At 40.0% G+C, this 14,108-nt stretch overlaps 1 protein-coding gene across 1 annotated transcript in view; it reads left to right on the top strand.

Annotated features, from left to right (window-relative positions):
• Positions 1-6,002, top strand: part of si:ch211-261a10.5 (potassium channel subfamily K member 13) — an 8,218-nt gene extending 2,216 nt beyond the window's left edge. The window contains exons 2-3 of the mRNA XM_050062422.1: positions 4,345-4,879; positions 5,999-6,002. Of these exons, the coding sequence (XP_049918379.1) occupies positions 4,345-4,879; positions 5,999-6,002 (539 nt within the window). The remainder of the gene's footprint in view (positions 1-4,344; positions 4,880-5,998) is intronic.
• The last annotated feature ends 8,106 nt before the right edge of the window (positions 6,003-14,108 follow it).

Here is a 14,108-nt window from a genome sequence, read left to right as displayed (position 1 = left end):
TAAAAAAGCATAATTATAAGGCTACAAAAACCAAACAAATTTTATTTTATAGCAATTATACACTTATATAAACATATTAATGGGTAGAATATTCAGATTCAGATTCAGATTTGACAATAAACCATGCCAAATATTACACACTGGCCCTTTAAGTAACTTTATTACATGTAACAAGTTACTTCCCAGCAGTCCATTACCCAGCGAAGGCTTTATCATTCTGAGTACTGCAGCCAAAATGTTATGTAACACAAATGAGGGTCAATTGTTCAACTTGTGCTGATGAAGAGGATCCCTTGACGACCAATCAATACTATGTCCATGTCACAAAATCACACAAATCTATAACCATTACACACAATTTAACTAATCCTATGAACCAAATTAGACAGGACATATAAAACCATATTTATTCGGGGAGGCCCACAGATGTGAGTTGTTACAAACTCAACTACAATCCATCGAAATCCATTTTTCACCTGGATCTTAAGAGGACAAATGTGTCTCCAAGATAAAAATAAAACCAGCCTCATTTCTGAGAATCAATTTACAGCCTTCCAGTTATACAGTATCTTCAGGCACTCTCTGGCACTGTGGAAACTGAGGGACAGATGGCACTGAGCCCTAATCAATTTCCTTTTTGCAACAACTTCCTTATTTACTGACTGCAATCAGTTCATGATGTGGATACACATCATTTGTGAAGCTGGAAGAGACTTTCCGCAGTTAGTTCAGACATTTGACATTTCATATTACTCATGGCTACGGCCCCACGTCTATTTTCATTCACTAATGTGTTGCCTTTCCTTCCTTCTTTCCTTTCAGCACACTCTCCAAAAACATATTTATTTATATTCTGACTTGGGGCTGGCATGGAGCAAAGAATATGATGCTGTCCTGGCTGATGTCAGCAGGCAGTTGGCTGACACTGATGTCCTTTTTAGGTGATGTTCACTTCATTCAAGTATAGGTCTAAAGGGGTGATAATTTCTGCCATCCTTGATTAAAGAAATGGAGCCATAACACTGATTTATCTCATCAGTCATTTGTCTCTGAAACATTTGTCTAAAACTCTGTGATAGTCACTTACATATGGACGTTTTTTATTTCAATACTGTCCTCGTCTGGTACTGATTAAAGCTGTATTAAAACAAGACCAAGAGTCTACAGCTGGAGACAAGCGGTTACAACAGATGCCATTTAACTTAGTCTTAACTGCTTAAGGCAAAAGTACAGAAAAAAAAATAAAAAAGTGTCTCTGTGAGGTTATACTGAGGGACAGCAGCTATTAAGCTAAATACCAGCTCACAATAAGGATGCTAACATGTTTAGCAAGCATAATGTTTATCATGTTCTCCTTCTTAGTTTAATGCAGTGGCTCCAAGCTGGTCCAGCCACATGGTTCAGATTTCTCCTTGGTCATTACTTCAAGGTCCACACAGCTTAATATATTCAGTGTCATACTTCATTCATTCATTCATTCAAAATTTTACGCTCAGACAATGGAACTAATTTTGTTGCAGCAGAAAAAGAACTGCGCAAAGCATTGGAAAACCTGAATCAGACCAAGATACAGAACACCATGACAGGAAAAGGCATAAAGTGGATTTTCAACACCCCAGCAGCCTTCCACCAAGGCGGCATATGGGAAAGTCAAATCCGTACTGTAAGAAAAGTCCTGAACCCTGTGTTACAGCAACAGTCACTAGATGATGAAGGACTCCAAACTGTCATGTGTGAAGTCGAGGCTATCATCAGTAACAGACCGATAACACATGCATCAGATGATCCTAATGACGTTGAGGCCTTGACGCCTAATCACCTGTCACTTGTGAAAAAACAACCCAACATTCCACCAGGAATCTTTGACCAAAACTTTTTCATTTCCTTTCATTTAATTTCATATACTTTATTGTCCCCGTAGTGGAAATTTGTCGTGGAATCAATTATCTGTACCATTATAGTACACAGTGCTGTTGCTGACAGTACACACTTCATTACAAGTGTGCATTCAAAAAAAAAAACAACGATAAGTATGCACGACGACGATGGAAACAAATACAATACATAGCCGATCTGTTTTGGACTAGATGGACAAGAGAGTATTTGCCACTCCTTCAGGAGAGACAAAGGTGGCTCACACCACAGAGAAACTTCTCACCAGGAGATATTGTACTGATAATGGATTAATCTGTCTCTCGCAACTCCTGGAATATGGGCAGAGTAATAAAGACATTACCAGACTCCAGTGGTACAGTGAGGCGAGTCAGCGTGCAGACTAAGACTAACCTACTGGACAGACCTATAAATAAACTGTGCCTGCTGAAACATGCAACGTGAGCAATCTGAGAACATCATTAAGAGTTCATGTATAAAGTTTTATCTTTGTGTATTATGATGTACATGTAGCAATATTGTAGTTATTTTGTTGAATGTTACATGGCTCTCATGTTTGATAATTTTTGATAATTGTTCTGCATCTAGCATAAGCAATTAGGGGCTGGAAATGTAAGAGCCATATTGATATTACCACCAATATGTAAACAATGACATCAAGCGAACCTCGTGAGCCTCATGACAATAAAGCCTCATTTGTCTCATGCCAGACATGCTCTCACAAGTTTTGAGAGAGGATGCTGTAACAACAGGAAGATGACAGAGGATGCATGGTCATGCAACACAGGACAGGAAAAAATGCACTTGATCAAGGAAATGAGTAACACTGGTGATTCTTTTATTCACGACGAGGATGTTAGTTTTTAGTGTGTGAATTAATGTTCAGTAACTGTGAATGATGAATTACCTGCAGTGAGGAAATGGCGCTGAACAAGACTGAACAAGAGGTACAAGGTCAAGGCTCAAAATTACTTTAACAGACAACATTTTTTAAATAGATTGTGTAGGTGGTAGATGTTGCAGCTGCTGAGGATTTTACTGGGATAAAGGTCACAGCGTCACCAACACTAATACATTTCCATCTTCTGGGAAAATTTCAATGTAATCCGGTCATTACTGTGGTCAAAAGCAAACCAAGGGAAGGAGGGAAGCCACAACCTCCGCCACAACCTCTGCTACTTTGCAGAATAATCCGGATCTTAAGACATCAGAGAAAAAAGCTGAGCACACATTAAAGCAACACTTAATCTTCTGGAAGTCTGTGAGACCACAAATAGGCTAGTAACAGGGATGCTTGTGGATATAAACTTTTCTCCATAACAATGGCAGACAAATGCGGAACACCGCTTCCACCTCCAGCCGCTCCAACGGGGAAATCAGTTGGCAAAAGAAAGAATACTGCAGAAAAAGCTAACACTAAGAGAGAACTCGATGCTGCAAGAGCCAAAACTCGGGTCAACATTGGCTCTGCTTTGGAAGACTGATGAAGCTTCACCCTAAGCTAAAATGGGAGGAGATGGTCGCAGAGTTTCTGCTGGGCAGGTATTTTTAGTTTGCCTTTAATGTAACATAGGCTATAACATGATATACGACAACACAGCATCCAGTTGCTAATGGCTAAGGTTAGCCTAATGTAGCGTAGCCTCTGAAACATTAACATTGTCTTCCTTGTGCGTTTCCACTTACTAGTAACGTTAATGCTACTATCTAACGTTAGCACTGTAAACCTTATTCTAAACTCATCAGTCATCACTGACTCCAGTTGAGTTTTCAAACTCTGGGGTTGTTTTTGACTGACTTGGTTGTAACGTTACACTCGCTCTCCTCTTCCGTGTATCTAACGTTACCTTGCCAACGCCTACGTCTATCATAGACGTAATGAGCATGTAATGGAGGAGGGGGGAATAGACCTTTGGAGGGAGGTGGAGTTGCAGGAGGAGGGGGACTTTGGAGGGAGGCAGGAGTTGTGGATGTTAAAATTTGTGAAAAAGTGCTGTGTGAAATGCAACAAAAGGTAAGAGTTGCTTTAACACCCTAAAGCCTGTCTTCAAAATGCCAATGTTGGAGAAGCACGATGCAAAACTGCTTTATAAAGTATTTTCCCCAGTCTTAATCATTTGGTCTTTTTGTTTTGGAGACAAAGATGGCCCTGAAGATGATTTGCCTTCCTGTAAAAACCTCCTAAACAATGAATACTAAAGGAATTCTAACCGGGAGAAGTTTTAGCTGGTCAAAATCTGCAATCCTTTCCACTGGACGCCACTAAATCTCCCTAAATCATACACTGCTCCTTTAAACATACAAAAATTATGTTCACTTGACATACTCTCTAAGCAATTCTGTAACACAGCAAATTTTTACAGTGGTAGCAATACAATTCTCTGTGCAACTAATGTTATGATAGTGTCTGTAATCAAAGATGTGACCTTTAACCTTGTGTGTTTCTCCTAGGGTTTGGAGTGACGGCCCCATCCACTGTGACTGGGAAGGTCTTACTTGTTTTCTATGGGTTGCTGGGCTGCTCTGCGACCATACTCTTCTTTAACCTCTTTCTGGAGAGAGTCATAACATTACTGAGCTTCCTGATATTCTGGTGCCACAGAGGGAGACCTGGACACAGCGGATTGGAGGGCCGAACCGGTGAAGAAAACAGAAATGAAGAGTGGAAACCATCTGTGTATCAAGTCACACTCATCCTCTTTTTTGCCGTCCTGTTGGTTGCATGCGGGGCTGCCTTTCTCTATTCAACCATGGAGGGCTGGACTTACATGGAGTCCCTCTACTTCTGCTTCGTGGCGTTCAGCACAGTGGGCTTCGGGGACTTTGTTAGTGGACAGAGAGAGCACCATGAGGACACCTGGGCGTACCAGGTTGCAAACTGTCTCCTGATGCTCTTGGGGGTGTGCTGCACTTATTCCCTCTTCAACACCATCTCTGTTATCATCAAACAGGGACTGAACTGGATGCTTACGACACTGGCCTGGATGTATAGCAGTATCTGCCACTATAGGCTGCAGTTCAGACCTCTGTTCAAACTCTGTTTTTCTGACTCTGAGCCACCTATATGTTGTTATGAGGATGACACTCTGCATAGACAGCAGGTGCAAGCAGCTTCAAGTTTAGGCCACGGCATGCTGTGGCACACCTGTGTTCCCAATGCTAAATGCCTTTGTGATGAGGCTCAAGTGGAAACAGTGTGCTGCAGAGAGATAGACAGAGGAATTTCTGCAAAACAAGAACAGGATAATTGTTTATATGAAAGTAATATAATCTATGCTAGACCACTGCCTACTTGACTGAATTAAACAACCCAATCACAACAAAAAAATTTAAAAAACACAGATACATTACATTTGCGTATTATTAGATAGTGGACGTAGTGCGTTGACACTTATGATTCAACAATGCTGTGGTTAACATTAGGTTAGGTTTAGGCACAAAAACCACTTGGTTATGGTGAGGAAATGGTCATGTTTTGGTTTGGCACAGTGTTGCAGGGAAAAGCAGCAATGTCTCTGCAAAATCAGTTGTTTTTTGTGCCACTATCCTGGTAGGAAAACCAGCAATGGCTCTGCAAAAACCAATTGCTTTTCATGCCTAAAAAACTCCTGGAAACGCAGCAATGAGTTTCTATAAAATAGCCAAATTTGGTACTTAAAAAGTTGCTGGAAAAACAGTGACAGGTCACTAAATGGATGATGCCTAAAAAACTGCTGGGAACATAGCAGTGACTGGTGAAATCACGATTTTGTTTTTTGCTGGTCTCAAACAGGAGTCTGCAGCTCGGCAGGAGTCACATCATCCACCATCCCCTCCACCTCAAGATGACAAAGTCAGCTCACATACTACATCACCTCAGAAACACTGATATGATACATATGAAGTAACTATCGTGGTTTGCGTAAAATACAATGCCAACATTTATTTCTTGCAGCTGGGCCAAATTAAAATATTCCTGAAAATATTGCCAGTAAACACAGCAATAGTAGTGTAGTCGTAGTTTTCTTCAGTCTTCAAAAGGTTAATACGTTGTGAATGTTCTCAGATGATTGGGCTACAAGATGCACTTTGCAACCTTAGCATCCCTCTCTCCCCCTCCATCTAGGTGATCTCTCCTCACTCGTAATCCCACAACATCTCAAGACTACCATATTCAGTTCAGTTCAGTTCAGTTTTATTGTTAATGTCCCAAAGGGCAAATTAGGTTGCAGCGGCACAGAGGCACAAAAACACACACATAAAAACATGGTAAGACAGTACATAACATGGAGACAATACAAGTAACATGCAGCAGTTACCGAGCAGTATGCTAGCACACACCAAGTCAACAAGACTGCCAGCTGACTCCCATTAATAATTATACTAAATAAGCTAGAATAAGCTAAAAATAATAAATATGATACGAGTTCTGGACAGTGACCAGGAAAGTGCACAGAGTGCCAATATGACACACAGTGTCTGGTAAAGTGCAATCTCTCAAAGGAGCAATTAAGAAAAAGTGCCAGTAAATACATAGCATAAACAATGATAACAAAAACAAACAACAATGAGTTATTTAAGACAACCAGCAGCCACAGCTATGAACGGCATTACTTCCTTCCCTCAGCAGCATTCAATGCTTGGAATGAGACAGGAATACAGGAGTATTTGTACCTGTTTTTAGTGGCCCATGGGACACACACGCGAAGGCCAGATGGAAGGAGCCTATACTCAGAATTGAGTGGGTGATTTGACTAGACAGACAAAAACAAATTATCAATAAACCAATGGCTAAATCAGTTGACGGACCGGATAGCAACCGTAAAAGCTAACCTGACCTTGCTCACTTCATGCTCCCAATACCAATATGACAGCTGAAGTTTGTTTTGTGTTGTTTGTGTCATAATGTCTCTCTTTTTTTGTTTTGTAAATACTTTTGTTCTGTTAATATGTTTGTGCACTCTGCTTTTCTTCACAATTTAAGCGTATAGGTTTATTTCATTTCAAGGTGCCAAGGGGACATTTATCACGATCGTACGAATATGATGATGATAACCCCTTCACTACACATTTAAGGAGACCTTGACTAGCTCAGCCAGCCTGTTTCTCTTTCCCAGACCAGACAGGGCAGATTCAATGAAACACTGATAAAATAAAATAATCACAAGACACAACTATACCAACAACTGGCCAACATGAGTCATCAGCAAATTTCAAAAACATGCCGTCATTGTAATCTCAATTATTTACGTGGGCTGGAAGATACAAAGATTAGCAATGACACAACCCTGGGGAATGTGGTGGTATAATGTGGAAGATACACCAAGGATAATGCTGTCAAAATGGGAAACCGTTTGTCAAGGAATTCACAATCCAACCCATGACATTTTAATATACATTAAAATTAGATTTCATTTCACTGTTTTCTCAATCTGCTGACATTTTCTGTTCTTTGAGTTAATATGCTAACTAATGCTAGCTGCTTTTTAAATCTCCTAGCATCGTCCATATGTCACACCCATCCTGCCGGCTGTTCCTTTTGCACAGACATTGATTTTAGTGTTGTTCCTACCTCCACTGCCGGCATAAATGTGGTAAGATAAGGTATACTTTAATGTTCCTGAGGGGCAATTTGAGATACAGACAGTAGTCATGAGTACAACAAAACAGACAGTACATAACACAGAATCCAGTATTACACACTGTCAGGGTTAGTCATGGACAAGTAGTGGTCACTGCTGGTTAAGATAAATGATAGCAGATGGGAAAAAGAACGATCTGTAATGCTTAGTGCTACATTTAGAGAAGCAAAACCTCCGCTCTGATGAAAGCATCTGAAACTCATCATGAGGGGGATGTTGAGAGTCTGAGACAATAGTGGTGACCTTCTCTTCTTACAGATGCTGTAGGTTATTAAAGGTAACACCACTGATCTTACAGCACAGCGTCACCACATTTACCAACTTGTTCTTGTTTTTAAGGCTCAGATTGCCAAACCATCAGACAATGTTAAAAGAAAGACCGGACTCGAAAAAAGCAGAATAGAACATTTTCATGATTGTCTTTCTACATCAAAGCCCTTCGGCTTCCTTAAAAAGAGTAGGAGTTGGTTTGCCTTCTTACAGATGATGTCAGTGTTCACATCTAAATTCAACTTGTCATCTCAGACAGCGCCCAAATATTTGCACTGCTGCCACTGGCTCCCCCTTGATCACACAAGGAGCAGAAGGGCAGGGCCTCCTCAAAACATCAATAAACATCTCATCGGTCTTTGACACACACATCAAACCAGTTAACAAAACTCCCACAGGGTTTTTTTTAGCTTGTTCACTTATTCCACTCTGCTGCGCCGGATATGATGAGCCACATATTTGCCATGTTCAGTAATGCCTGGGCTTGATATGATGCTATATAAAGTTAGTGCTAGAAGTGTGTTGTAATTCCTTTGTTTATTTCCAACAAACACCCCCGCACTAGATATTGAGACCTTGAGAGCTGTTGTCTGATCAAGCAGCGCTTTGGTGAAAGACGCTGACTATAATAAAAACGTCATTGCATTCCTGATCCCGTGGTCCATCGGAAGTTTTATGATAAACAAACATTTGAAAGTGAATGATGTAAAATCTCGTGGATTGCTAAGATAACATTGTACAAATACATCCTGCTTGGGATTCTTATGATTGTAATCTGCATGGGTTAGGCAAGATCTCCACAGTCTGCAATTATGTGGAAAAAATAACAAGCCCTAAAAATATCTAAACTGTACACTGGAGGTGGGGGTAATTCAAACGTGCACATCACAAGCAAGTTTCAAGTCTTAACCTTCAAGTCTCAAGCAAGTCCCAAGTTACTGTGGTGACAATCACACAAGTAAACTCCTGCAAGCAAGTTGAGTCAAGTCCCTGCTATAAGTCAAACAAGACAAGTCAATTGCTCGGGTCAAGCAAGTCACAAGCCAAGTCATATGAAGTTCTGATGATCTGCCCCAGTTTCCACATTTCAGTCATTTAACCTAGGCTGACCAAACGTCCTCTTTTGCCCGGACATGTCCACTTTTCACGTCCCGTCCGGGGCGTCCGGGGGGTTTTTATAAACTGATGATAATGTCCGGTTTTCCGTGTGTTTGTGTGTGTGTGTGTTAGAGTGCGGCACGGGCCGCATATTTATGTCCAAACCCGAACCGAGCCCGACATTATTTAATGACCAAAGCACACTCTAGTGTGTGTATGTGTCCCCTATTGGAGCCTATCTGAATTTCTGTCTTTGAGAGATATTATTTTGTAATATAACTGAATTTTCTATCCATACATATAAATTTTAAATATATTAAAATGATAAGGCATCTTTGAGTAAACTGCGAGTATCATTTAAGTAGGCTATGTCGTGGCCGGCCGAATGTCCTCTTTTTTGGAAATCAAAATATGGTCACCCTATTTAAACAGACCATAGTCATGAAAAGTTGAGTTTTATTTGCAACATTTCGAAGCCTGCTTACACCTAAAAAAAAATCTGACTAATATTTGACATTTTGCGGCAATCACTTACAAGCCTCCTACATAAATGAACAGCAATGGAGAGTGGGGCTCTAAAATAATAACAAACCCCTGTGACTTTAAAAGACTCTAAAGTGAAAACAGAGTTACTGTGGTTAATTTCTCTGTCTCTGCAAGTACAGCTCCCAGACGTTTCGCTCTGTTTATCCATGGGAAGTGTCCTGGAATTTTTTACACAGTCCCCAGACATAATAAAGCTGCCTTTAATTTTTTGTAGAGCCGATAGAAATCACATTTTATGTAAACGCATCAGTGCTTGATATTAAGGTAGTGGTGGGGACAATTTTAGGTGTCGGAAAAGTAGTATGGACATATTCCCACCCAAATAAACTACACCCATGAGCAAATATGCAAGTAAATCAACTAAAATAACACATTTACGTGGCTTCTTTGTAGGTTTTGTAACGAAGAATGAGGTAATTTGTTGCCATATTACTGACTTTTGAGCTGCAGACCAACAGTTTCCTCCTTATAACCTCCATCAGCAACACAATCCTTGAATCCAAATTTTATTATTTTTAGACAAGTCCCCTCCGTAGCTGCTTCATGCATTGGCCTCTGCTGGTTTGCTGTGTCCAGTAAGTCAGCAGGTTGGCGCAAATCGCACTAGAAATCACCCAATCATATTTCAAAAACAAACATAGCTTCTCAATGTCTGAGGAATGCAATGTTGTTTGTGTCTAACTTTCAAGTCCTAAATGCTAAGTCATAGTTAAGTTGAGTCTTTCATTAATGTTAGTCAAGCAAGTCTCAAGTCCTCAAATTTGCCACTTGTGTCTGATTTGAGTCAGTCCTCCATCTCTGCTGTGGACTGATGTCTGTAGAGCTGCCACTAAAATGTTTATGCTTATCCTCTGTGGATGTAACTGTCTCTGGGAAATCCTGTCTATCTAAAAATTAACCCTGGGCTGGAGATGTACACAAAAAGCTGAGTGTTGTTTGTTGTCTGTCATGAGTGGGATTCTACACGCTGCATTCATTCACTCATCAATTTGTTCCTGTCCCTCGACAGTCTCTCACCTTTCTGATGCAATCTTGTGAAACTGTGTAACACTCTGGCTGACTGGCTTGGGCTGTTAGATAAGCAATACTGGAGCAATGTCTCCCTCTGCTGGGGTACTTTGTAACTCGCATGAGGAAACAAGTCACTGAAGTGAAGTACAGTGTATCTGCACAAATAAATATCGTGTTGCATGAATGCATGAGCCTTTGCTTATCAACTCATCAGACTGTCATCATGGCAATACATGCATGTTTTTAAAGAAGATTTATGCTGGTCCAACAGATTATCAGATCTTAGTATGACCTTAATTTAAAAGCATGGTATTACAAGATGCTGCATTGCTGGTTGCCAGTGCAGATTGAGTGGAGACAATAAAATAATTATCATCATCATCATCATCATCATTGTAATGCTGAAAAGCTGTACAGAGACATATATCATTTAACAGGGTCAATGGAGTAGTAAAAGCAGATTATGATGCAATTATAATGGAAAAAAGGTACATTTTCAGTAGGTATATTAAAGTGATAATTGACATTGCTGCCCTTAGATCCAGAGGCATGAATGCCACAGTTCGGGTTAGGGACTAATAAACGAACTAACTGCAGATATCAGCTTCGCCAAAGGTCTTTGTCTAAGTTTTCGTTACAGTTAGCAGTAGAGAATCTGTGGATCTGAGGAATCAACCAGCAACGCTTGCAAAATAAATTATATTTTTTAAATTAAATAATCAGGGACAAGCTCATTAATACCGTTATAGGTAAGAACTACAATGTTAACATTCTGTTTTCCAGTTATTTACTGGCAGTGGCATTCTGCATGAGCTGCAACTGACCTGTGACAATGCACTGCAGTAGTTGAGTGTACTTTCGAATTGAACTTTCCAACTGAAGGATGCACAAGCTTCTCTGTATCTCTGGGACAAAGAAAAGGCCTAGCTTTGGCGATACTCTTTAAATGATAGAACCCTGTTATGTTGCTCATATGCAGTGGGAAAGTTAGATCAGAGTCAATGACAGCATCCTAATTATTATTAATGGTGGGCACTGTTTTTGTCTTTGCTTTTTTGTACTGTCAACTAGGATATAGCTTCTTTCAAAATGAACTGGATTTGGGAAATATTTGGATTTCCATAAATTGTCAAAAATGAAGTTTTCAGGCTGTGATGTTGAGTGAGATCTGAGATCAACAGCTAGTGAGTGACAAATGGAAGTGTGATACTGTGCTGACCACTAGAGGTCAACAAATGAAGGCTGAAAAGTAGTGGCCCCAGAGCAGAGCCACTTGGTACTCCAAATGGATTTTTTTTGTGATAAGAAACTATGATCTGCAATGTAACAGTGCCATAAATCTCGATTAATCACTATTTTTATACGAAAATTGGGCCCAATAGTTACATTCAATATGAAAGGACTCACTCAAAATATGGGGGTTGTGCATCTGTGCCCAGTGGCACATTGTCCCATAATCTAACCATGCTGAGACCTCAGCTGTAAATGAGGTTAAATTTCACATAATCTCAAAGACTCTCTCCAGACATGTTTTTACAAACATAAAAATATTCAGTCTGATATGGTTTTTCCATAAAAAGCTCAATTATTTTGCTAACAACTCTAAAAAAATATCCGCTCTTTCTGAATCTATTATCAAGCAAATGCATTAAAATGTACCTTTTGTTGAAAAAAATATAAGGTCAACGGTATAAGTTGTGCTCATAAAAATGTCTGCAAGAGCTTAAGATTTCAGCGCTCTAAAAAAAAAAAGACAATCTGCATCTTAAATGGGTTTGATATCTGGGTCACCTGTGGTTGAATTCAGCAGCCATGGCCTGCAATTCATGAACTGCAACGACGAGGTGTTTTGAATTTGCTTCCGTTCTGATTTGTGTACAGTATCTGACTGGCTTCTTCTCCACAGCAAAGGCAGCCATGATGTGAACTTATATGCTTTTTACATTACATTATATTATATTTACATTACATTACATGTATTTAGCTTACACTTACACTAACAATAAGTGTGTTCAAACATGTGGATACACAACCCAGATATTGCAAGAATCATGCAAGTACATCATTTTCATCAAATATACAGAACTGCTTCAAGTGCTTCATTTATGAACAATTAAAGACATGGAGCCAGGACAGCAAACAGTGGTGATTTTGTAGAGCAGTAGCTGCACCCTCTCCTTGAGGTGAGGAAGTAGAAAGCTGATTGGCAGTAGAAGAGCGTAGTGGACGGGCTGGGGTGTACAGTTTGACCATGTCCTGCATGTAGGGTGGGCCTGAGCCATTCACAGCATGGTAGGCAAGTACCTATTTCTTAAATCAAATTTAAACAGCCCAGCCAGTGCAGGTTGCAGAGGTCGGATGGCACATGCAGGCAGATCATCCACATGCTAGTTGTAGTAGTCTAGGCAAGATGACAAGAGCCTGGAGCACAGCATGTGCTGCTGCCTGGCTATGGAATGGATGTATCCTCTGGATGTTGTGGAAAATGAATCTGGAGCGGGTTCTCACAGCTGGTCGTCCTGTGTCACACCCAGTCCAAGCTGGGGACACCACAGATAGTTGTCAATGGTGATGGAGATTACAGTAGGCTACATAAATGGAATAATGATGATAATAATAATAATAATTCCTTTATTCATAAAATGCCTTTCAAAACAGGTTACAAAGTGCTTTACATATAACTAAAAAGACAAGAAACCAGTAGTTTATAAAATATTACGATAAATACAACAAATGATAATAAGACAACAATAAGTCGATTAAAAGCAAGTGATAAATAATGAGTTTTTAAAAGTTTTTTTGTTTTTGTTTTTTTGTTTTAGGTTTTAAGGTTTGACTGAGGAATGGCCAGGAATGACCTGTCAGTAAGGAAGAGCAGCTCCTCTTGTCCAGCTTCAGATGGTGTGCAGACTTCCACAGCCCAACATGGGAGGTGTTGAGTGAGTTTTTAGCATAGGCTACAAGCATGAAAACAATATTGACAACAACCTTATAATATACACTTTACAATTTGTCCACTGCCAGATAATGAGTTTCTTAAAATAAAGTCCTCTTAAACAAAATAGTCATTTACAGCAGTGATGGTTAAGGTCAGTTTTTTACACATTGTAGCAGAATTAATAAAAAAAAATTAAACTACTTTTTACAAAAGTTTAATTTAACCTACCTGTTTTTTTAAAGTATAATTCAGAAATATTTTCTCCCTAAAGGTCTCGTGACTGTGAAACTACTGCTACATTTATTCATTAATTAATTTTCCGTATCTGGTTGTTATCCTTTTGGGGGGGGGGGNCAGGAGTCTATCACAGCTGACACTGGGCAAGAGGCAGGGTAGCCTACACCCTGGACAGATCGCCAGACTATTACAGTGCTGCCACATAGAGACAGACAACCATTCACACTCACATTCACACCTACGGCCAATGTAGAGTCACTAATTAACCTGCATGTCTTTGGACTGTGGGAGGAAGCCTGAGTACCCGGAGAAAACCGATGCTGACACTGGGAGAACATGCCACACAGAAGGGCTCGAACCAGGAACCCTCTTACTGTGAGGTGACAGTGCTAACCACTACAACACTGTGCTGTTTAATTGTACAACAACATTAGAGAGTGCCAAAACTATCACAGTAACCTGAAACCCCCTTAGTCTTGGGACCCATCCCACCA

This window comes from Epinephelus moara, chromosome 2 (genome assembly GCF_006386435.1).
Source record: "Epinephelus moara isolate mb chromosome 2, YSFRI_EMoa_1.0, whole genome shotgun sequence".
NCBI lineage: Eukaryota > Metazoa > Chordata > Actinopteri > Perciformes > Serranidae > Epinephelus > Epinephelus moara.
The sequence above is the reverse complement of the archived record's forward strand: the minus strand, read 5'-3'. Positions and strand labels throughout refer to the sequence as shown.